The sequence below is a fragment of the Tetrao urogallus genome, assembly GCF_951394365.1.
Source record: "Tetrao urogallus genome assembly, chromosome: 27".
Classification (NCBI taxonomy): domain Eukaryota; kingdom Metazoa; phylum Chordata; class Aves; order Galliformes; family Phasianidae; genus Tetrao; species Tetrao urogallus.
This window is the reverse complement of record NC_136840.1, coordinates 2,319,740-2,341,735: the sequence shown is the minus strand read 5'-3', so window position 1 is coordinate 2,341,735 and position 21,996 is coordinate 2,319,740. Positions and strand designations below refer to the sequence as shown.

The window sequence follows — 21,996 nt, the reverse complement described above, 5'->3', positions numbered from 1 at the left end:
TCGTGCTTTCTGCAGAGCATGAAGAGGAGGCAGGGCTCAGTGTTTGTTTTGGGGGTCAGTGGAGCCTCTTCCTCCCATTGGCCATCACCTGTTCATGCAGGATCTCAGGGCGGATGCTGGATACAAACAGTTTCCTGCTGCTCCCAGCTCCAGCTGTGGAGTCCGGGCCCAGCATCCTGAAGCAATGAGCAGTGGGAAGTGATTGCTGCAGTGGAAATTTTGCTCAAAAAAAAATAAAGAAAAGGAGTGCAAAGGGGCACGGTGTGCATGACTGTGACTTGGTGACCAAGCTCCTGGAGCTGGGTTTGTGCTCTTATAATGATGGGAGTGTGATGAGTATCTCCTTACGCCCACCACCACAGTGAGATCTATTTATTTAGAGAATGGAGTCAATTTCTTCCTCCTCCATACACTGCTGGCCCTGGAGAGAAACTGCTTTCCCCAATCAGCCTCTGCCTCCATTCTGTGGCCCTCTTCTCCCTCTTCCTGGAGGCTTCCCAAAGAATTCGTTTCGTGCTTTGATCGCTTTTGATTTGGAGCTGCAGTGAGTGGCGTGCATGGAGAAGATGAACGTGGGGCTGAGAGGGGCTGGGGGAGCACAGGGGACAGTGGGGACGTGGGAGGGAGGGAGCAGGAAGGAAAATATTGAACTTAGCATGAAAAGCACTGAGGCAAACAAAGTTAAAAGCGAGCAGGGAGGAATGCTGACTGCAGAGAAGGGGCCAGGAGGGAGCGAAGCAGTGAAGTGACAGTGAAAGTTTGTGCATTGGTTGCAGTGTGGGGCCCTGGGGGGCCAGCAGGGCTGCATGTCCCTGGGATGCAGTGCTTGTCACTGCAGGGTCACGTCATGGTCTGTATGGACCATGTGAGCTCTGTAGGTGCGGGGCTGCATGTTTTCTTGTGGATACATGGAGCTGCATCTCCATCTCTCTCCATGGAGGCACAGGGCTCCGTCTCTCTCTGTGTCTCTATGGATGCCCAGCTCTCCATCTCTCTCTCTCCATGGATGCCCGGGGCTCCATCTCCCGCTGGACGCACAGGGTTCCAGCTCTGCGCTTCGAGCCCCGCTCCGTGCCGTCGGGCTGAGCCCTTTGCCCTGCAGCTCCGCGCCATGTCCGACGCCTCTCTGCCCCCTCGGGATCCCCGTTCTTGCACCCCACCCGGGGCCGTCCGGTGGTGGCCGGGCCGGGGGGGAGGAGGAGGAGAAGAAGAAGGCGGTGGCGGGGGGCGGTCCGGGGGAGGCGCCAGGGCTGGCGGCGGAGCGCTGCAAGCGGGGGAGGCGCCGCCGGAGCCGCCCCGGGGCTCGGGGAGCCGGAGCTCCCGGTGCCGGGGCGATGCGGGGGGCGGCGGCGGCGGCTCTGCTCTTAGCGGCGGCGGCGGCGCTGAGCGGGGCTGCGGAATCGGCGGCGGTGCGGAGCTGCGCGGTGCAAAGCGTGGGCTGTAAGTGCGCGGCGGAGCGGCACAAGGCGAGCGGCCCCACCGTGCCCCGCCGCCGGGTTCTGTGCAACGGAGCGGCCCTCCCCGCACCTCCCGAACCGCGGCTGCTGCCCGACGGCACCGCCACGCTGTGAGTACCGCGCACACGCGTGCCCGCGTCCCTTCGTCCCACGCAGAGCGAACTCTACCGATTCTCGTGAGCTCGGCGGCTCTGCTCCGACTGTAGCGGTTTTTCTGCTCTGCGTAACGCGGAGCGCTGTTCGATGGGGTTTTAAAGCCGTCGTGGAGACGCCCCGGGATCTCTTCGTCTCCGTGGGCTGGAAATGTGGGTGCGCAGAGTGGACCCGATGTGGAAGCGCAGGAAACGGGCTCCATCCCCGCGTTTCCTTCCGCGATGTTTGCTGATCGGAGCGCTGGGGGAGGATGTTTTTGTTTGAAAGCTTTTTACTGGGAATATTTGCTCCAGACGGATCTGATATGCTGTGGATTTGGGCTCTGCCATGGGGCTGAGTTGTCGCTTCTCTCCCTCCGCTCGGCCCTGGGCAGGGGAGCTCCGGGATCTGGGCAGGCGCTGGCAGCGGTGTGTGTTTATTTATAACTGCGGCAGGGAGGTTTGAATTAAAGCTGCCTGGGAGGGCAGTGACGGCACGGCCGCTGCTGGAATCGGCACTTTCACCCGTCCCACCAGAACCTTGTCCTGCTTTTGAGGTCCTGCAGTGCACAGGGTGCTCCCGGTCCTGCCCAATGACCACGTATTTGCTCTTGCATGGGGGTCCTGTGGCTGCTTTGGAGCAGTTCATGTTTTCCCATCTGCCCTTCGCTGTGCAGAGGCTTCATTTCAGGGTGATGATGTTGGCCTGGTGAAAACCCATAAATATGGAGCATGTCCTCAAAGCTCATCCGAGCTGTGTGGCACCGTGAGCTCTGAAATGTAGTGGTCGCAATGGAAGCATCGATGGCCCTGAAGCTGTGGTCCCATCCCGTGCTGCTGTGCTGGAGCTGCACGCTGCAGCAGTGCTCTCCCCACGCTGCTCTGCTCTTGCAATCCCTGCCCTGGGGTGCTGTGACGTGTCAGCCCACTGCAGGCACCCACAAGGGTTGGGAGTGCTTTGTTGAGTTGTATTTGGGAGCAGCGTCCCATTCCTCGCTTGCTCTTGAGCTTCTTTTTGGGGTGACTGCATGGCAGCATCAGGACGTGACACAACCCCGCTCCGACGTGACACGAAACCTACTGGCATAGACAGAAACCTACAAATACGTGGTGACCCTGGGCTCTGCTCTCTCGCAGTAAACATGATTTATGCTAAACCTTTTCCAGATGGGACAATCAAAACCAGGGGCTCCAGGTTCACCCAGCATCTCCCAGTGCTGCCAGGTGTGGTTAAGGCTGTGGGGACATCCCTCTGGGCAGCCCACAGTTCCTGCGTGCCCCAGGGGCAGCTCGACCGTGGGGCACACGGTGCATTTTGTGCAGAGCCGTGCAGTTCTTTGCTGCAGTGCTGGCCAGGAGCACGCGTGGGGTTTGGTGACACAATGTCCCCATGCAACCCAAGCAGACATTTGTGTGCTCTCTGCCACCCACCCTGTGCAGTTCCTGCACCTCTTTGTGCTTTGCTTCCCGTTGTGCTGCTTGCCACACGTCCTGCTCCAGTGGGCATCATCCATCCTCCTGGGACTGCAGTTTCCTTGGTGCTGGGCACTGGCATCTCAGGGCATTGGCTGGGGATGTCCCTGCAGCACTGCTGCCTTTGCTAATGGGGCTGAATGCCCCCCCTCCACCCCGTGCTCACACCCTGATGGAAGTGTGCTGCGTCCCCACCCGCCCCAATCACCCTGTTGGCCCTGCTGTCACACGGGCAGGAGCCCAAACCTCTTCCAGATGTGGAATCCCAACGCAGGCCTCATTTCTGCACACAGCTTGATTGCACTGAAATTACAGATTGTCTGCAGGGAATGGAGGGCTTTGACTTATGACCAATTTCCAGTTCTACTTGAACTCCCCTCTGCTTATCCTGGGCCCTGCAGGCGCTTTCTTTTGGAAACCTTTTGATATTGATTGGGCAGTTTTTAGGGGTCAGTGGGTTTTTTTCCTTCCCATCCCTACAGACTGGGGACCCTGCAGAGCCGTGGGGTGACAGGGACGTGACGTCCCCAGGGCCATCCCTGCACCGCTCCACTCTGACCACTTTTCCCTCTCTCAGGGGCTCCTTTTTCCTGTGCTGAGGGTTGGAACAATAATTTTCACCATCCGAAATAGCCTGGTGTGACGTGAGCTGGTGGCACCGCCCCGGTTTGGGGGGGGGGGAGGAGGGGGTTGGGGAGCACCAGGGGCCCCCGCTTCACCCTTCCTACAATCCCCCGCCGGCGGCCGAGCGCCGCGCAGGGCACGGCCCTATCTGCACACAGCATATGCTTTAAATTAATGCACTCAGAGAGCAAAGCATAGCTGTGCTCCCCACCCCCACCATCCTCGCCCCACTATTAACCTCCGTGCCGCGTCCTCCTCCCGCTGCACGCCGGCTGCGGGGAGCGCGGCCGCTGCCTCCTTTTTTGGTCGGGGACATAGGAAGTTTATTGTTCCAGCAGGCCGGGTTCTGGAGCAGTTATTTATCCAAGTGGATTCCAGCACGCTTGAAAAAACAAGCTTGTTTGGGTTGTTGTTTTTTTTTGTGTGTGTGTGTGTGTGTTTTTTGTTGGTTGGGGTTTTTTAGTTGGTTTTTTTTTTTTTTTTTTTGTTCCATTTTTTGGCTCCTCTTTTTTGAGATGAGGGGAAGAAAAATGAGAAGGGAAAGGGATTTCTCCATCTCTGCGCCTGCGCTGGTGCCTCGTGGGCTCCGTGCCATTGGTAATGGGGTCTGGGGAGAGGAGGTGGGACCCAGTGGGACCCATCACCCACCCCTTGCTTTTCCTTCATGCTCTGCTCTGTCATCTCTGCATTACCCTTGGGGAGTGATCCAGCATCACTCGATGAACGCAGCGTCAGCCAACGGGTTCCTGGGTGCTGCAGAACTGTCCCACTTCAGTGCCATGTCCTGCTCGTGGTTCTGCACTTTCATGGTGTGCCAAGCCTTGCAGGCAGCCTGGGCACAGGGACCACGTCCCCCTGCATCAATGGCTGTAAGGATCCTGACAGGGACCCACTGCCATGGCTGGATCCCTCCTGCAGCCCCATGCATCCATCTCATGCATTCAGAGCTTTCTTGGTTCCTTGCTTTGAGTGGTGCCAGCAGAGACACATCACCACTAACTCATGGATCTCCGTGGAGCCCAGTGGGGCTGCCTGGGAAAAAAGACCAGCATCCTTTGGTCACTCATTGGGAGCTTTGTTCCTTGCACAAATAGGTGCAGGGGGTCCCAGCTCCATCAGGCACAGGATGGAGGCTGCTCCCGCCTCTGCTCTCCCCGCAGCCTGGCTGCAGATCACACAGGATACTGATTTCATCTTGGACAGCCTGAGCTTTGCCTTTTATGGAGGGGAGTTTTGTTTTTATGGCAGAAACACAGCTGATGGTCCCAGGGGTCAGAAGAACAAAGACATCTCCTGGCATGGGGGCTCCTTCCTGGGGCCCATGGTGGGCTGGGGGCCATGTTCCCAGCTGGGTGCAGCCCTGGTTGTAACCCCAGCCAAAGCTGCACCCTTGTGGAGAGCACATGGTGGTGGGGACACAGTGGTGAGTGCAACATCCATGGAGAGCAGCGTGCTCCACTGCAGCAGCATCCCTTGGGGGCTGTAGTGAGAGAACTGGGTGCCATGTGAGTGCCATGGAATGGGATAGGGCTGAGCTGCTGCTGGGGATAGGTTGCAACCCCTCTGGAGTCCCCCAGTCTTGGCTGCGATGCGGGAATGAGGCCAGGGAAACCCGACGTCTGCCCCCTGGGACTGGGATGGTGCGGAGCTCGTCCTGTCTGCAGCACACAGTTCCCATTCAGCGCAGCTGCAGGGACGGCCCGTGTGTAAACAGCCCTGGCACAGCCCTCAATGAGGCCTTTTTTCCTGCTGCTCGCCCCCGGATGGGGTTCCCGGGGAGCCCTCCCTGCTGCGGTTTCCCTCTGCGCTTCCTGCCACACTGATCTCTAATGGGGTGGGGGCTGAGGATTCCTCGATGCTGCTCAGTGCAGGTTTGGGGGTTCTTATTGCCTACACGTGCAACTCTATGCTGTGATGCCCCAGGCACTGATACAGCCCTTGGGACCTCCAGCCCAGTGCCACCATGGCATGGTGTCCCCACAAGGGTGCTCTGTGTCCCGTGTCATCCCCCAGCGATGCCACCTTGCCACAGATCCAGCTATTCCCAATCCCCCAGCCTCACTGATCCTTGGGCATCTCCATCACAGCCCATGTAACAGCACCTTCCCTCTCCTTCCATCCCTGTGCTCTCATCCCCACAGGCTGCTGAGCAACAACAAGATCACAGTGCTGCAGAACGGCTCCTTCTTCGGGCTGCGGGCGCTGGAGAAGCTGTGAGTGAATGGAGGCTGGGGGTGGTGTGGGTTAGGCTACTCAGTGAGCCTCTGGGCATTGGGTTTGCCACCAGCACCCACAGGCATCCTGGGGTCTCTGGAAGCTGGATTGGGGCAGAGGCACCGGGGGGGGCCACACTCAGTGGGGGCTGGTATGAAAAGCGACATTGTCCCCCCAAACAAAGTCAACTTTCTTATCTCTCCATGAAAGGCATCTCTATGATGGGAGCGTTAATAAGAGGAGATTTATGGCCCCCATATGGATCTGATCTGTAGGTTTTTAGGAGTGGGGACGGGCACACTGAGGGTGTTTTGTTCCCCTTCAAGGGGCTCACACATTCCTCAGCCCCACAGGGATGGGGTGACACCGGGGCCGGGGGGCTCCAGCTGTGGGGACAGCCCATGGGTGCCCACCCCTTTGCAGGAGGGTCCCTGCAGGGCACTGTGCCTGCACCATCCCGTGGCACATGGTGCCAAGGATGTCCTTATTCCTTTGGGGTGCAGGGACCCCTCCATGGTGCCCAGGCTTCTGATTGGCACCACAGCACCCATTGGTCCCAGCCCCACTACCCAGGGGTCTCACCACTGCTCCCCATGGGCAGTGGGATCAGCACAGCCTGGATCTCATTAGCTCAAACAAGGAAGCATTTATGAACGTGAAGCTTGTTTGAGTTATGCAGTGTGCACCTGCCCTGGCCAGAAGAGGCCAGCTGCTCCATGGGGAGTGGGTGTGCAGTGCTGGGTCAGGGCAGGAACTGCAGGGCATGGCATTGCCTCTGGGCTTGTGTTCCCAGTGCATGGTGTTGAGGCTGACGTGAGATTTTTGAAGCCATGAAAATACGCATGGAGCAGTTTTGGGATTCTATTTGAAGCAGTCATTTTGTGGACCCAAGTTTCTCCCATGCTGTGGTTGAAGTATGGGGTCACATTTAGGCTCCTGGCACTGAGTTCTCATTAACGAGAGGATTAATGAGCCTGGACAGGGAGCAGCCTAGCCCAGGGGTGATACCTGGGAACCGCAGCCCCTGGGTGCTGAAGGTCTGCACATCCCCATGCCCTGAGGTCTCTGTGTGTGTAGCATGGGGTGGCCTCCACTGAAGCTCAGCTCAGAGCACAGCCATGGGCAGCATCCCCCCGTCCCCCAGCCTGCACAGGGCTGCGCCTGATTGCTCCCGACAGCAGCTCTAATTCTATGCATCGGGTCGGTCCAGGGCTGCAGCACAGAGAAGCCCCACAGAGGGGCTGTGCTGGCACCACAAGGACCTCAGGGGCCCCCTTGCTTTGGTCATGGGGCCATGGGGGTTTGGCGTCCCGGTGTGACGCAGTCATTGGGGCTGAGCTGTTTCCAGAGTCCCCAAGCCATTCCCAAGAGCCCCACGCCCACCGCCCCTCGGGGCTGGCAGCTCAGCATCACCACTGATATGTGGCGGCGTAATGAGATTAATGAGTGTGAGCAGGGCCGGTATGCGGCCACCCTCATTAGCGCAGCCCCAACTGGGAGTGCCGTGCCCTCCGCCGGCACCACCGTGCTCAGGGGCTGGGATTTGGCCAGGATGGGTCCCTCGATGGCCCCATACAGGACTGTGAGTTTTGAGGTAGCCCCATGGTGACAGTGGCTCCTGTCAGCCAGGCATTGGGCACTGTGCTGAAAGGCTCTGATGGGAGCGAGCACGGGAGAAAATCACACTCATGGTAACTCCATCCCACGTGCTGTAGATGGGGCTGGGAGCACAACTAAAAGCCTGTGTGAGCTGCCTGCACATGGAAGCACTGGGAAAGGTCCAACAAAGGAATGAATGAACAACGCTGTGTGTGGGGAGGGGGGGACGTTGAACGGTGCCGCGTGCAGAGTTGTGGAGATCCCACAGTGCCGGTGCCGCAGGTGTGGGGTGGGTCTTTCTGTCTGTCTGTCTGTCTGTCTGTCTGTCTGTCTGTCCGTCCGTGGGGCCAGGCTGCTGTCCCAGGGTCAGGCGTGTTCTGTGGTGGAGGGTTGTTGGGATGGGGAGGGTTGTTGGGATGGGGAGGGTTGTTGGGATGGGGAGGGTTGTTGGGATGGCTGGGTTTGCACTACAGGTGTGGGTGAGTGGAGCTGTTCCTTCAGCACTGGGGCTCACCTGAGCCACCCCTGTAAATCTGCACACCCACAGCCCTGCACACCCACAGCCCTGCACACCCACAGCCCTGCACACCTCTGCACCCTGCCCAGCGCCCTGAGAGCTGGCTGTGTGCCTTGTACCCATGGGACACCTCTGCTCAGCAGAAGCGCAGCAGCTGAGAGCTCTCCCTACGTCCCTACTGCAGCGGCTGCTGCGTGCCTGGCGTGCCTCTGATAAGATACACGCCTGCAATCAGTGTAATAACCCAATCGAGCTTCCTCCGGGCTGCAAAGCCACTGTGAAGCTGCACTGACATTTGCAGCGTGCTCTTATCCTAGTAGCCTTGCTGGGATAAGGCTGCTCTGGAAACAGCTCTGCAGGAGGGAAAGGTGAGCACGGTACGTGTGGGGCCCTGATGTGTCCCTGGGGTGCCTGGCTCTGTGTGGCTGCAGTGTGCTGGGAGTGAGGCTGCGTTCCCAAGGCTTCCATCTGGCTGGGAGCACTGTGGAGCTGTGCTGATGGAAGGGGCAGGATGCTGGCTGCACGCCCTGAGCTCCGTGTCTGTCTCCCCTCAGGGACCTGAAGAACAACCTGATCAGCACGGTGCAGCCAGGCGCCTTCCTTGGGCTCCCCGAGCTGAAGCGTCTGTAAGTACCCGGGGAGTGCAGGGCAGCCCGTGGGGATTGGGAGCAGCTCAGCATCTCCAGCACTCACAGCCCCTCTACTTCCTTGCAGGGACCTCTCCAACAACCGCATCGGTTGTCTGAGCGCCAGCGTCTTCCAGGGTCTCACCAACCTCCTCCGACTGTAAGCAGTGCCGTGGGCTCCCCTAGAAGGGCCACCATCTCCCACACACTGTGTTGGGTGGTGGGGGCTGTAAATGGGACACATCAGGGGGCTCGGACTCCTGGTCCCCTCCTAAAAGCTTTCATCTCTAGGACTGGGTGGGGATGGGATGGAGGTGGGGATGAGGATGCCCAGACCAGTGGGTGACACCAGCAGCTCCAGGATGTGAGAGGACTTTAGGTTTTCCAAGCATGTCCCAGTCTCCTCCACAGCTTTGTGCTTCTTGCAGTAACATGTCAGGAAACATTTTCTCCAGCCTCCCCCCTGGCGTCTTTGACGAGCTGCCCTCACTGAAAGTCGTGTGAGTACACCACGTCCACCCCCAAACACAGACCCTCTCTGAGTTGTGCACAGCTGTGCCACCTCCACCTTCAGCCTCCCCACACGGCTGCTGACCCTTGCAGGGATTTTGCCACCGAATACCTGACGTGTGACTGCAATTTGCTCTGGGTGCTTCCCTGGGCCCGCAACCGCTCAGCGCAGATCTCGGAGCGGACGTTGTGTGTGTACCCACGGCACCTGCACAGCACCCCGCTGCGTAGCGCACAGGAGAACCAGCTGCAATGCGGTGAGCAGGAGAGAAGAAGGGTGTGGGCAGTGTGCCAGGGCCGGGGGGGCCTCACACCACATGTGTGTGTGTCCCATCCTTCCCCTCCCCACCACCCCCCACCCCTGCAGCCGGCACCCCGGAGCTGCACACCCACCACCTCATCCCGTCGCTGCGCCAGGTGGTGTTCCAGGGGGACCGACTGCCCTTCCAGTGCACCGCCACCTATTTGGACAACAGCACCCAGATCCATTGGTACCACAACCAGCAGCGAGTGCAGGAGGATGAGCGGGCGGGCGTCATCGTGGAGGAGAGCCTCATCCATGACTGCACCTTCATCACCAGGTGGGAACAGGATGGGATCGGGATTGAGATGGGGATGATGGGGATAGAGATGTGAATGGGGGTAGGAACGGAGGTGGGATGGGGAGAGGATTGAACAGGGATAAGGATGGGAATAGGGATTAGGATGGAGATAGAGGTGGAGATGGAGTGCATATGGGCTGGGGACAGTGCAGGGCTTGCAGGTTTGCGGGTACCAAGTGCTGTAGGTGGGATGCAAAGTGTTGGCATTGTTTCTTGGTGCATGTCCCTACTCCAGGGACTGCCCCTCCATGCCAACGTGTCCCCTCTGCCCACAGTGAACTCATCCTCTCCAACATCCACGTCTCCGCCAACGGTGAGTGGGAGTGTGCCGTCTCCACCTCGCAGGGCAACGTCAGCAAGAAGGTGGAGATCGTGGTGCTGGAGACCTCTGCGTCCTACTGCCCTGCAGAGCGCGTCACCAACAACCGAGGGGACTTCAGGTAGAGACCAGTAGCAGTGTGGCCGTGGCCGTGTGCGATGCGTGCCGGGCAGGGGGCTGCCTGCAGGCGGGGGCCCACAGGTGCCCAATCATCTGCTTGCAATTAGCAGCCACAGGGAGCATGAGCGCCTTTGAAGGCCTTCCCGTGCCGGCATCGCAGCCAGGCTCCAGCAGCAGAGGTGTTGGAATTTCTCTGGCACAAGACGAAAGGCTCTGGGCGTCTGCCGTAACCTCGGCAGGGCTGTTCCAGAATATAAATTACTGCTGCAGTCAATGTGGCTTCGATTAGCGGTGCCCCCCTGCGCTGCTCTGAGCCGAGCAGGATGTGGGATGGGGGGACAGCAGCTTCGTGGGGAGCATTGCCCCACTGTCACTGTGTGTGTGTGCGCATCCAGGTGGCCCCGCACGCTGGCTGGCATCACCGCCTTCCAGTCATGCCTGCAGTACCCCTTCGCCTCGGGGCCAGCAAGTGGGGGTCCAGCAGCAGAGAAGCAAGCGTCCAGGCGTTGTGACCGTGCGGGGCGCTGGGAGGAGGGCGACTACTCCCACTGCCTCTACACCAACGACATCACCCGTGTGCTCTACACCTTTGTGCTGGTGAGCCAGCTGTTCAGCCCCGCACGGATTGCTGAGGTTGGGGTCAGGCACAGCAGTGATCGTGCCCTGTGGTTGTGCCACCCTACAGATGCCCATCAATGCCTCCAATGCACTGACACTGGCTCACCAGCTGCGCGTCTACACAGCCGAGGCTGCCAACTTCTCAGATATGGTTGATGTCCTCTACGTGGCTCAGATGATTGAGAAGTTTATTGGCTACGTGGACCAGATCAAGCAGGTAATGCTGCTGTTCTTTGCTTTCCCCATCCGTGCATGGTGGGTACTGGGAGGGAAGCATGAACTGGGGATGAATGAACTGAGCGCGACCTGCAGCCGGCTCTCCTCGCAGCTCACCGATGTGATCGTGGAGATGGCAAGCAACATCATGCTGGTGGACGACCACATCCTCTGGATGTCACAGAAAGAAGAGAAGGCATGCACCAGCATCGTGCGTTCCCTGGAGAAGATCGCAGCGCACACCCTCAGCACCAACTCCCAGCACATGGCAGTGGTGAGTCCCTGCACGCGGTGGGGGTCCGTCCATGCCCATGTTAGGGGTCTCTGCCCATGCTGGGCTGACAGCCGCCTCACTGCTCTGTGCCTGGCAGAACTCACGCAACATCGCCTTCGAGGCGTACGTGGTAAAGCCTGAGAGCTACGTGGGGCTGAGCTGCGTGGCGTTCCAGCGCCGGGATGGGGGCCCTCCTGGGCGCACGGCCCTGGCTGAGCAGGCAGCCGAGCCCCAACCTGACCAGCAGCTGCGACTGCGCTGCACCACAGGACGCCCCAACGTCTCCCTGAGCAGTTTCCACATCAAGGTATGGGTCTGATGGGGGTGAGGGGGTTTTTGAGGGTGCGGCTTGATCTCACCGATGACTGCGTGCCCACAGAACAGCATTGCCCTGGCCTCCATCCAGCTGCCGCCCAGCCTCTTTGCCAGCCCCGTTCCACCCACCCCGCTGGCCGACTGCAAGTTGCAGCTGTTGGTGTTCCGCAACGGGAAGCTCTTCTGCAGCACAGGGAACTCCTCACGTCTAGCAGACGACGGCAAGCGGCGCAGCGTGGCCACGCCAGTCATCTATGCAGGGACATGTAAGGGCTGTGTGCCAGCAGGGCTGCCTTTCTATAGAGATTAGAGCTGTTCTCCGCAGCGCTCCTGCAGAGCAAAGCCATTTCTTTGGGCTGTGCTGCTGAAGGGAAAGTGGTGTTTTTTTTTGGGGGGGGGGGGATCCCCCTGGCTCACCAGCTCTCTCCATCCCTGCAGATGGCTGCAGTGTAGGGAACCTGACGGAGCCGGTGGCCGTGTCGCTGCGACACCCCGGGGAGGGTGCAGACCCCGTGGCTGCCTACTGGAACTTTGAGGTGCTGGGGGGCATGGGGGGTTGGAGCGCCGAGGGCTGCCAGCTGGCTGCCCGTGAGCCCAACGTCACCTCCCTGCACTGCCGGCACCTCAGCAACGTGGCTGTGCTCATGGTAAATGGGGCAGCAGGTGGGGGGTGAGCACTGGGGCTCTGTGCTCGCACTGTGGAGGTGTATGTTGCGTGGTACTGCAGGCTGTGGGGCTATGGGGTAGGGTCTGACGGGCTGTGTGGTGCCGTGCAGGAGCTGAGCGGGTTCCCCAGCGAGGCACGAGGTCCAGTGGAGGTGCTGCACCCAGCCATGTACACCTGCACAGCCGTGCTGCTGCTCTGCCTCTTCACCACCATCATCACATACATCGTCCACCACGGGTGAGCATCACGGTGTGGCCTTGGCTGGAGGTGGGGGTATGGCTGGAGGTGGACAGCCCAAGCCAGGCAGCTCACCGCTCCCTTCTGCTCCCTCCAGCACCATTCATATCACGCGGAAGTGCTGGCACATGCTCCTTAACCTCTGCTTCCACATGGCCATGACATCAGCAGTGTTTGCAGGAGGCATCACCCTCACCGGCTACCTGGTCGTCTGCCAAGCGGTGGGTGCCACTGCTGCAACGGGGGGGACCCCAAATGGGGCCTTCCTCCAAGCTGAACAGTCGAGCTTCCCTTGGCTGCATCACCCTTGTGCTGACCACGTCACCTCGTCCCGCAGGTCGGCATCATTTTGCACTACTCCTCCCTGTCCACACTGCTGTGGATGGTGGTGAAAGCCCGTGTCCTCTACAAGGAGGCGACCTGGAAAGCACCTCGGCAGCCAGATGGGGATTCAGCACCGCCGACCCCTCGGCCCATGCTGCGGTACTGCCATCCCCTGCCTGGGACTCCTCCCTGGGTCCTCCCAATTGGGAATTGCACTCGGCAGCATGGCATAATTTTGGTGTGCTCTGACCCAGCACCCCGGTGTGCTCTTGGTGTGCTCTCTCTTTTCAGGTTCTATCTGATTGCTGGTGGGATCCCCCTCATCATCTGCGGCATCACAGCGGCTGTCAACATCCACAACTACCACGACAACAACCCTTAGTAAGTGTCCTGCTGCCTTCCTCAGCCTGGGCAAGGGGAAGGGAAGCCAGCAGTGCTGGGAATCCAGGGAAATGCTTGTGGAATCCATCCCAGGAGCTGTCTATTGACGAGCCATGCATAACCCATGGAGAGAGGCCATTGGACATGTCCAGGGGCTGAAGCTATACTGATTGGATCCTTTTCTTTCCCCTGCAGCTGCTGGCTGGTGTGGAGGCCCAGCCTGGGTGCCTTCTACGTGCCGGTGGCCTTCATCCTGCTGGTCACCTGGCTGTACCTGCTGTGTGCTGGACTCAGCCTGCAGTGCCAGGCTCCCCGTGGGAAGGAGCCCCCGGAGTTGCCAGGCACACCGCCGAGGCTGGGGACCAACGGGGAGCTGCTGACAGACTCAGGCTCCATCTCAGTGACGCTGCACTCAGGGACGCATTGCCCGGAGGTGGATGGTGTGTACTCACTGCAGGCACAGCTCTGGGCACTGCTGGCTGTGCACGCCATGTATGTGGCCTTATGGACGTTTGGAGCCATGGCCGTGTCCCAGCGTGGAGATCTCAACGTCGTCTTCAGCTGCCTCTACGGGGTGACGGCCGTGGCGCTGGGACTCTTCATCTTCATCCATCACTGCGTCCGTCGCCGGGACGTGCTGGGCTCGTGGTTCTCCTGCTGCCCCTCCTACCGCTCTGCGCTGCCCATGCAGCCCTACAGCCACCCCGGCACGGCGGCGGTAGAGGACGGCTCCCAGATGTTCATCAGCTGCGATCCCGAAGCCGCCCGCAGCGCCACGTCCTCCTCCTCACCCAGCAGCGCGGGCTCAGCCGCCGGCCGCTGCAAGCTGACCAACCTGCGGGCGGCACAGAGCCAGGCTGAGGAAGCGGAGCACGGCGACGGGGGGAGAAGCTCCGGGGTGGGGAGAAACGCCAACAACCACCGCAGGAACCACAAGAGCAGAACTAAGCAGCACCGCGAGGGGAAGCACCACCGCTTGAAGGTGCTGCGGGGCCCCTCCTCCGAGCAGAGCGAAAGCGGCAGCGTGCACAACAGCCATTCCGAGAGCTACCACAGCAGCAGGAACAGCCCCATGAACAACTGCGCTGCGCAGCGAGCCGCGGGCACCCAGGATGGGGAGGTGGCACCCAGCCAGTCGGAGGGCAGCGACGGCTTTCTGGAGGCGCGACGGCGGAGCAGAGACAACGTGAAGCAGGCGGAGAGGGAGGCGAAGCGACGCTCCTACCCCCTAAACGTGGGCAGCCACAACGGAGCCTTGAAGGGCAGCAAGTACGACGTCAACCTGGCCGGTGCTGACGGCGGGGCGGGGATGAGAAGCGGGCTCTGGAAAAGCGAAACTACGGTGTGAGGGATGGGGAAGGAGCAGATGGCCATAGTGCTGCAGCACGCCCTCCTAGGCTGGAGGCTGTGCACGGAGGAGGCTGGAGAGAGGCTGCGAGCGTGGCTAAGTGCACTACGTGGGGCCTCATCCCCGCAGGACGGGCGTCACAGCCTGCCCAGGTTGCAGCACCGAGAGGCGGAGGTGAAAGGCAACCATTGCTTTTCAGCAGCACGAATTGCAGCCTCGCTTCCGTCGCTCCCGCACCTCACTTCAAACTGATCCTAAATGCTATTTTATAAGATACAAAGGAAACAAATGTCTATTTTTCAAATTTCTATATTGGTGAATGTATATATGTATAGACTTGATGCAAGTGCCTCCGCCTTAGCAGCAATGCTCTCCCACAGCCACGAATGCAATACTCCCAAAGATGTAGGCAGGTCGTGCAGACGCTTGGGTGGCCCCAAATGAGCTTTTTCTGAAAGAGTCTCAGTTTGAAGTGTTATGAAAAGCAAACGTTGTTATCTTAAAGGACAGCAGTGAGCCCCGAGGGTTGCCAAAGCAAAAGCCATATTGCGAAGCAAGCACAAGGTAAGAGAAGGCACTGATCCGAGAAACTGTCTGCACTCTGTGGATGTCAGACACTAAAAGCACCGCAGGAAAATGCTCCCAAACCCTCCCAGGTGTGACCTATGCAAACGGGTGGAGCAGCAGCACTGCTCTGCCTGAGGTGGACACGGGTTGCCCATCTCCTCCAGGAACCAAAGAGCCCAATTGGGTGCAGGCACCAAAGCAGGTCCTCATCCTTCACCCATGTGTGCACACAGGACCTAGCAGGCTTTGCTCCCACAAAGCCAGGACACCAACAGTGCTGTGCTGAGCCACCTCCTGTCCCTCCAGTGTGGGCTCCTCCCTCACAGGAGGCTGCTCCTGGACAGTGAGGTGCCCACGGTGCTGTCAGGGCCCTTCCTAAGGACTGCAGTACGTTCAAAGGGCTGGAACTTTGCTAAGCACTTATTCTTCCCCATTTAAAAACAGCTCCCCCTTTTTTCCAGCAGGCAAAAAAAAGCCAGACTCACTGCAGGCTGTAGGAAGCTCTAGGAGCACTCCCAGGTCTCCATTTGCTTAAAGGAAAACGAGGGGAGTCTATCTGTGCTGTTTTCAGCCTCAGTTCTCTCACGTGTGCAAATGGGTTTAATTATTTACCTACCTCCCACGGGGTCCCGGGGAGCAGCAAAGGACTGCAGTGCTGGGAAGCATTCAAGCCAGCCCTCTGCTACCCCACAGCCGAGGGATCCAGGAGTCAGCAGAGCAAAACAGCACTTAGAGGCAGATTTTTCTCCCCTTCAGAATCCAACTCCTCTCCCTTTGGAACCCCTCGTCCTGCAGGGCTGCAGTTCACTGGCTTTGCTGTGTCCCTGGGCTGCCAGACTTCCCTGACCAACAGCCTGCTTCATGCCACGTTTATTGTGCCTGGAATTCGATGCAATTTACATCCTTATGTCAATTCTGCAGCCCACACAGTCTTGCTGATGCTGAGTTGTTATATATGCTTGCTGCACTGTGACAGTATTATATAAAAAGCTTGGTATTATTAATTACACTTTTTTTTTTGTATGTTTACATTACAAGCAAATGACAGATCAACAGAGAGCTTCTTGCAATATACATGGGGGAGGGAAGGGAAAATATGCCAAAGAAATGTCTTTAAAGGGGTCTTTTTGCATTTTTATATGAATAGAATGTTTCTAGCAGATACGTTTTGTTTAATATATTAAAGATTTGCAAAATCTGCCAAAAGTGCTGTTATTCCCCACAGATTCTGCATGCAAACACAACAGCCCGTTAGGCAGACACAGGTCACTGCCTCACAGTGTGTGAACTGAACAGCCAGCAGTGCTGTGCTCGTAGACCCCACTGCTGTCACTTGGCTGCAGATCCCCATTGGTTTCCCTGTCCAGCCGACGCCGGAGCAGCTGAAACCATTCCTGGCACCTGTGTTTGTATTTACTTCTAATTAAAATGACTCATTGTGGTCCAGAACACGAAAGAAGCCATCGCCCACTCCCCACCCCACCCCATTTCCTCCCTGCAGCACTCGACAGCTCTTTAACCACCAGGATTTACGCTTTTGGTTCCAGACTCTCTGGTGCTCCGGTGTTCCAGTGACGTTCATCTTTACTGCCACGCTTTGGCCCTCCTGAATGCCCTGATCTCCTCTGGGCCCCTCAGGTACTGCTCTATTTCACCGTCAGAGATGGGATCGTCTCCAGTGACGCCAGCATCCGAAGCGCTCAAGGCTGCAGTGCGCAGCCTCTTCCTTGGACGGAGGAGGCAGGGTGGCAGTAAGGGCCTCCGGCTGCCCACAGCCTTCTGTTTCCCTTCTGCGGGACAGCCCTCGGCCTGTGCTGTCCCTGCTGCTGCTGGAGGATTGCTGGAGGAGCCCTCGGCCTGGGCTGCCCTCTGCTGCTCCTCCACATCTGCTGCACGGAAGGCATTTTTCAGCAGGAAGCTTCGGTGCTGCAGCAGATCCCCGATGTATTTGACCACCGTCTTCTTGTCCAAGTTAAGCACCTTCAGCCAAGCGAGCTCAGCTGCCATCCTCAGGAGGATGTCATAAAGCTCCTTCAGCCTCAGGCGTGCTGGGGGAGGCAGGTCGACGCCTGCTGCCTTGCAGAACTGTGTGAACGTGCAGGTGAGGCGGGCGGAGGGCTGCAGTGACTGCCAGGACAGGAAGGCTGCAGCTGTGACGATGGGGACGGGGTGCCGGCCTGTCACCAGCCACGTCTCGCTGGCCAGCTCCACCACCTGCATGGTCCGGGCGAGCATCGACTCCTTGTCCTCCACAAACAGGACAGGGATGTCCTCTGTGCGCTGGAACAGCCGGAAACTGGAAGAGGAGGAAACCCGCTGTTAGCAGCAGGAAAAGCATCGGGACGTGGCTACAGCAACACGGCTCAGACTGTGAGGGATTTCTGTCCTCAGCCTCCTGAGGGCTCGCTGATACTCCACCACAGTGGCAGCCACTGCTGCAGTCAGCCATCTAAATAAACACCAAGAAAGCCATAGTGAGGTCTTTAAGGGCAAACACACCCTGCTCTCGAGCTAAGCAGTAGCTCGCCATGCCTAAGTCCCTCACTGCCTGCTCTCCAAACAGCTTTCCACAGCAACTGCATCTGGAAGCTCCTGCACAAACTGGTGTTGCACACAAAGCGCAACACGGGTCGCAGGTTCCCATTACCTGTTAAGGTGAGTCTTCACCAGATCTGAAAGGCTCAGCGCCGGCACTGAGATCCCGAGCTCCTTCTGAAGGCTCAGGTAGACGCTGGTGACCAATTCCTGCTTTGCATAGAGGAGGGAGCAGATCGTTCCCAACGTCAGTGGCCAGTTGTGCTGCCGACAGGTTGCCAGCACGCAGCAGCCCACCAGGAGCTCCTTCTTCTCCAGGCTGACCAGGTGGAAGGAGGGGTGCTGCAGTGCCCTCTGGAAGTAGGAGACGGCCGTTCCCTCAAACACCGACGGGAGCCGAAGAACCTTACAGAGATCCTGGACCCGTCTGATCCCTGAAAAAAGACACTGCCCTTAAGGATCAGCAGAACTAACTCCTTCCTTCGTGTTCGACTGTCAGCTCCTGAAGGCTTTTTACCATTTCAGAGGTGTGTTAGAATTACAGCAAAGCAGAAATGATCCGAGGGATGGAATACTGCCCTGTGAGGACAAGCAGAGCATGGGCATTGTGCAGCCAGGAAAGGGAGGGCTCCAGGCAGGCCTGAGAGCAGCCAAGGGGCTGTAAGGATGAAGGGGACGGACCCTTCAGCAGAGCCTGCTATGACTGGACAAGGGGGACGATTTCAAAGTGAAAGAAAGTGAAAGAAACCCAAGGTGGGGGTGTCTGCTCTTACCTCGCTGCTCGCAGCGGTTCAACTGCTCCTTCTGCCCAGTGCTCTGCGAATAGGACACCTCTGAAAGAAACAGCAGCAGTCAGCACCGAGAGCACCACAGAACCATAGAATCACAAGGTTGGAAAGGACCTGCAAGACCATCCTGTGCAACCGCCCTCCCATCACCACTGCTACCACAAGCACTAAACCAGATCTCGCAGCTCCTCATCCAGATGCCTCTTGAACGCTGCCAGGGACGGCGACTCCACCACCTCCCTGTGCAGCCATTGCAGTGCCTGAGAGAAAAAGTTCTTCCTTATGTCCAACCTAAACCTCCTCTGCTACAACTTGCAGCCGTTTCCTCGGGTCCTGGTTGTTGCCTGCGAGAAGAGGCCAAACCCCTCCTCATCACAGCCTCCCTTCAGGAAGCTGTAGAGTGCAGTGAGGTCTCCCCTGAGCCTCCTCTTCTCCACACTGAACAACCCCAGCTCCCTCAGCTGCTCCTCATAAGACTTGTGCTCCAGACCCCTCACCAGTTTCGTTGCCCTTCTCTGGACACGTTCCAGGGCCTCAATGCCTTTTTTGTAGCGAGGGGCTCAAAACCGAACACAGGACTGGAGATGCAGCCTCACCAGTGCTGAGTACAGAGGGATGCTCACCTCCCTGCTCCTGCTGGCCGCACTATTTCTAATACAGGCCAGGATGCCGTTGGCCCCCTTGGCCACCTGGGCACACTGCTGGCTCGCGTTCAGCATCAACCAGCACCCCCAGGTCCCTTTCCTCTTCACGGTCATCCAACCACTCAGCCCTAAGCCCGTAGCGCTGCACGGGGTTGTTGCGGTGCCCCGTTCGGCACAGCCCTCACCTCGCAGCTGCCCCTCGTCGCTGTAGGTGGTGGTCAGCAGCCCCTCGGCCAGCACGCAGCCGCACGCGGCGCACACCAACTGCTGCTGCGCGTAGTGCGCGTCCTCCAGCAGCGCAGCGGAGCCGCACTCGGGGCAGCGGCCGTGCGCCGCCATGGGGACCCGCGCGGGGGGCGCACCGCTCTCAGCCAATCACAACGCCGCGCGGTGCAACCTCCGTCGAGGTCCGGGCGGAACGCCGCTCCCGAGCTTTGCGTTCCGGCTCCGCGCGTTCCGCCCCCCGTCGCTGAGCGGCGCCTCCCTCGCGGATCTCCGCGGAACTGCGGCTGCTTTTGCTCCCGGCCGAGGACCTTTTGCACATTTTCTGCTCGCAGAAACTCTCGGCTCCGTGATGAGCTCGCCCGGCAGGTTTTCCCACCCCGTCAGATGTTTACATCACGGGCAGCTGGCGGGGATGAATGCAGCATAAAGGAGCTGCAGGGCGAGGACGTTCAACACGAGGAGCAGCCGAGCTTTGCCTGCAGCAGCACAGGCTGTGGGTTCAGGGCTGCGGGTCACTGTTGAGCAATTGCTGCCTTTTTCACCTGTTCTCAAGCGTGCTTCAAAGTCCCCTCTGCCCCACAGCTGCCAGGAGACAGAACATACCAAGCATCCCACACCTCAATTAGGAGATGTTATCCAGAAATCAGGTGACTCTGACCATCACAAACAGGTTGAGGAAGGGCTCGTGGAGCTGCGCTCAGACATCCGCTGCCTTTCCCTCTGACACAGGAAAAAACACAGCGATGAGAACATTGGAATTAAAGTAATTTTATTGTAGTGTTCCACAAAACCAAAGGGGGGTTAAAAACAAACAGTACCTGCAAATAAAAGCAGACCCCATAAACAGAAAAATACAAATAGGTCCTTCAGTAATCAAACAAGAAAATGCACTCGATTCTTAGGTCCCTTAAAATCAAGGCGAGCACCCCTTACACCAAAGAAAAGCTTTAAATAGTGTTGCTAACCAAAGATGGAGGTCTGAGGTTTGTGCCACGTTTCCACAGCTGCGGAATGGAAGTGTGGCTCATCCAGGAGCGCTGCCTGCAGCAGCACCTGTCACCACAGGAGATAACCCACCACGCAAAGGCCATACACCTCGATGGGCAAAGTGGTAACTGGCAAAGGACAGTGCAAGTCTTAAGGCTTTGTCTCTAAGGAGACTCATTAATCAGTGTTTCGTTTGCGTGCAGAACCTCGAGATGCACATCGTAGCCAAAAGGAATGCACAAAACCCACTGTAAAAGCTTCGTGGAATCCAGACTGCAGCACTGCACACAGCATCACAGAGCGCAGCAGGAACCACAGCAGTGCCCTCACTGCTGAAGTGAGAACCATAAAAACACATCAGGCCTTCCCTCAGCCTGTGTCCAGTGATGACTACCAACAGCAGCACCTGTTTGGAACTGTTAACGTTGTTTGAAGGCACTACTGGTTTTTCTGTCTCTCTAAACCAGAAAAATCAGAAAGCTAGAAGTTTATCCATGAGGTATTGGGAACCATTTCTTTCCAGAGATCCACAGGGAGGAAGCAAAGCACTCCTCCACCCCGCTGCTGTTTCCAGGCACAAGGAGCAGCATCCATTCCCAGCAACGCCGAGCGGAGCCACCCAAAGCCCTGCAAGAGCTGAAGGTACTGCTCAGAACTTCTGCATCTCAGAGCCATCTTTCACAGACGAGGGTACAGAAAAGCACCACCTCGAGCCTTCAGAGACTCTTAAAGATGCTTAAAGCAAAAGGTTTCCCTCCATTTGAGCTTCTGATGCAGGAGAGCTGTCAGGAGAGCTTTGATTTCAGCCATCCGCCCAATTACAGAAAGGAAATGTGATTAACAGCACGCTTTGAGTTTTCCAATCAACAAACATCTCTAGGATAATATATTAGCTACTTTCCACTACAAAAATACAGCATTTACTTGAGAAGTCTCCAGTAATTTTCAGTGTTTTACGAAACTAGTAAGATTATTGCTAAGAGGTTAATAATCAATCCCTCAATAAAGTGCTTTGCTGTAGGAAAACTGTGTTAGAAACTCCTTTCAGGCTACGTCAGAAGTGACCTAATTAATAGATTACTTCAATCACAGAAGGTAGGAGCGCTCACTGTGTTCCTCTGCTGCACACTCCTTTGGTATTTCAGCTTTCTTTCAAGGCATTCACAAACTCTGGTGAACTTAAGAGCTGCAAAGAAATTCGGTTTGTTGACCTTTGACAAGAGATCACCACAAAAAACAGGGGCACGTTTAACTTTCAGTGGAGAAAGCCTGCTGCAGTGGCTGCTTCACAGCCCTGTGCTGCTGTTCTCTGCCTGAGGCAATGCTGAGAAGCATTTGTCTCTACTGAGCTGCAAAGAAGCCACAAATTAAGGAATATTTGATTGTCTTGCAGAGCCAGCAGCATTTTCATTCCTTTCTGAACTCAGGTCACAAAGAACACAGCAGGATCTGAGTGCTGATATTGACTGCTCCCATCCCAAGGGGAAGAGTGGAATTTGGTTCCTTTTGTATGCTGGATACAAAAAAAAAAGAGATGAGTTTTAAGCCTGATTGCCCTTGAAGGCTGCTCCAGGGTAAGCTCCAAAATTCAAGGCACTTACATGCAATAAACTGCAATGGTCTGACACCAAAACCGTCACAGAACTTTCACACAGAAGCCACAGGCCATGCATGTGTA

General features: G+C 57.7%; 2 protein-coding genes across 2 annotated transcripts; one reads left to right on the top strand and one right to left on the bottom strand.

The window, feature by feature from the left end:
* Positions 1-1,334: 1,334 nt before the first annotated feature.
* On the top strand, positions 1,335-14,572 carry ADGRA2 (adhesion G protein-coupled receptor A2; the record flags this gene model as incomplete). The annotated part of the gene is made up of 19 exons (XM_079547432.1): positions 1,335-1,567; positions 5,827-5,898; positions 8,570-8,641; positions 8,730-8,801; positions 9,070-9,141; positions 9,245-9,408; positions 9,519-9,732; positions 10,029-10,193; positions 10,588-10,789; positions 10,878-11,027; positions 11,139-11,300; positions 11,398-11,607; positions 11,680-11,881; positions 12,054-12,262; positions 12,392-12,519; positions 12,617-12,740; positions 12,857-13,002; positions 13,135-13,224; positions 13,420-14,572. The coding sequence occupies 19 exons, from the start codon at positions 1,335-1,337 to the stop codon at positions 14,570-14,572; spliced, it is 3,840 nt and encodes a 1,279-aa protein (XP_079403558.1).
* Positions 14,573-16,723: 2,151 nt separating this feature from the next.
* On the bottom strand, positions 16,724-19,445 carry BRF2 (BRF2 general transcription factor IIIB subunit; the record flags this gene model as incomplete). Its single annotated transcript, XM_079547448.1, has 4 exons — positions 16,724-17,435; positions 17,787-18,108; positions 18,448-18,507; positions 19,292-19,445. The coding sequence occupies 4 exons, from the start codon at positions 19,443-19,445 to the stop codon at positions 16,724-16,726; spliced, it is 1,248 nt and encodes a 415-aa protein (XP_079403574.1).
* Between the last annotated feature and the right edge of the window lie 2,551 nt (positions 19,446-21,996).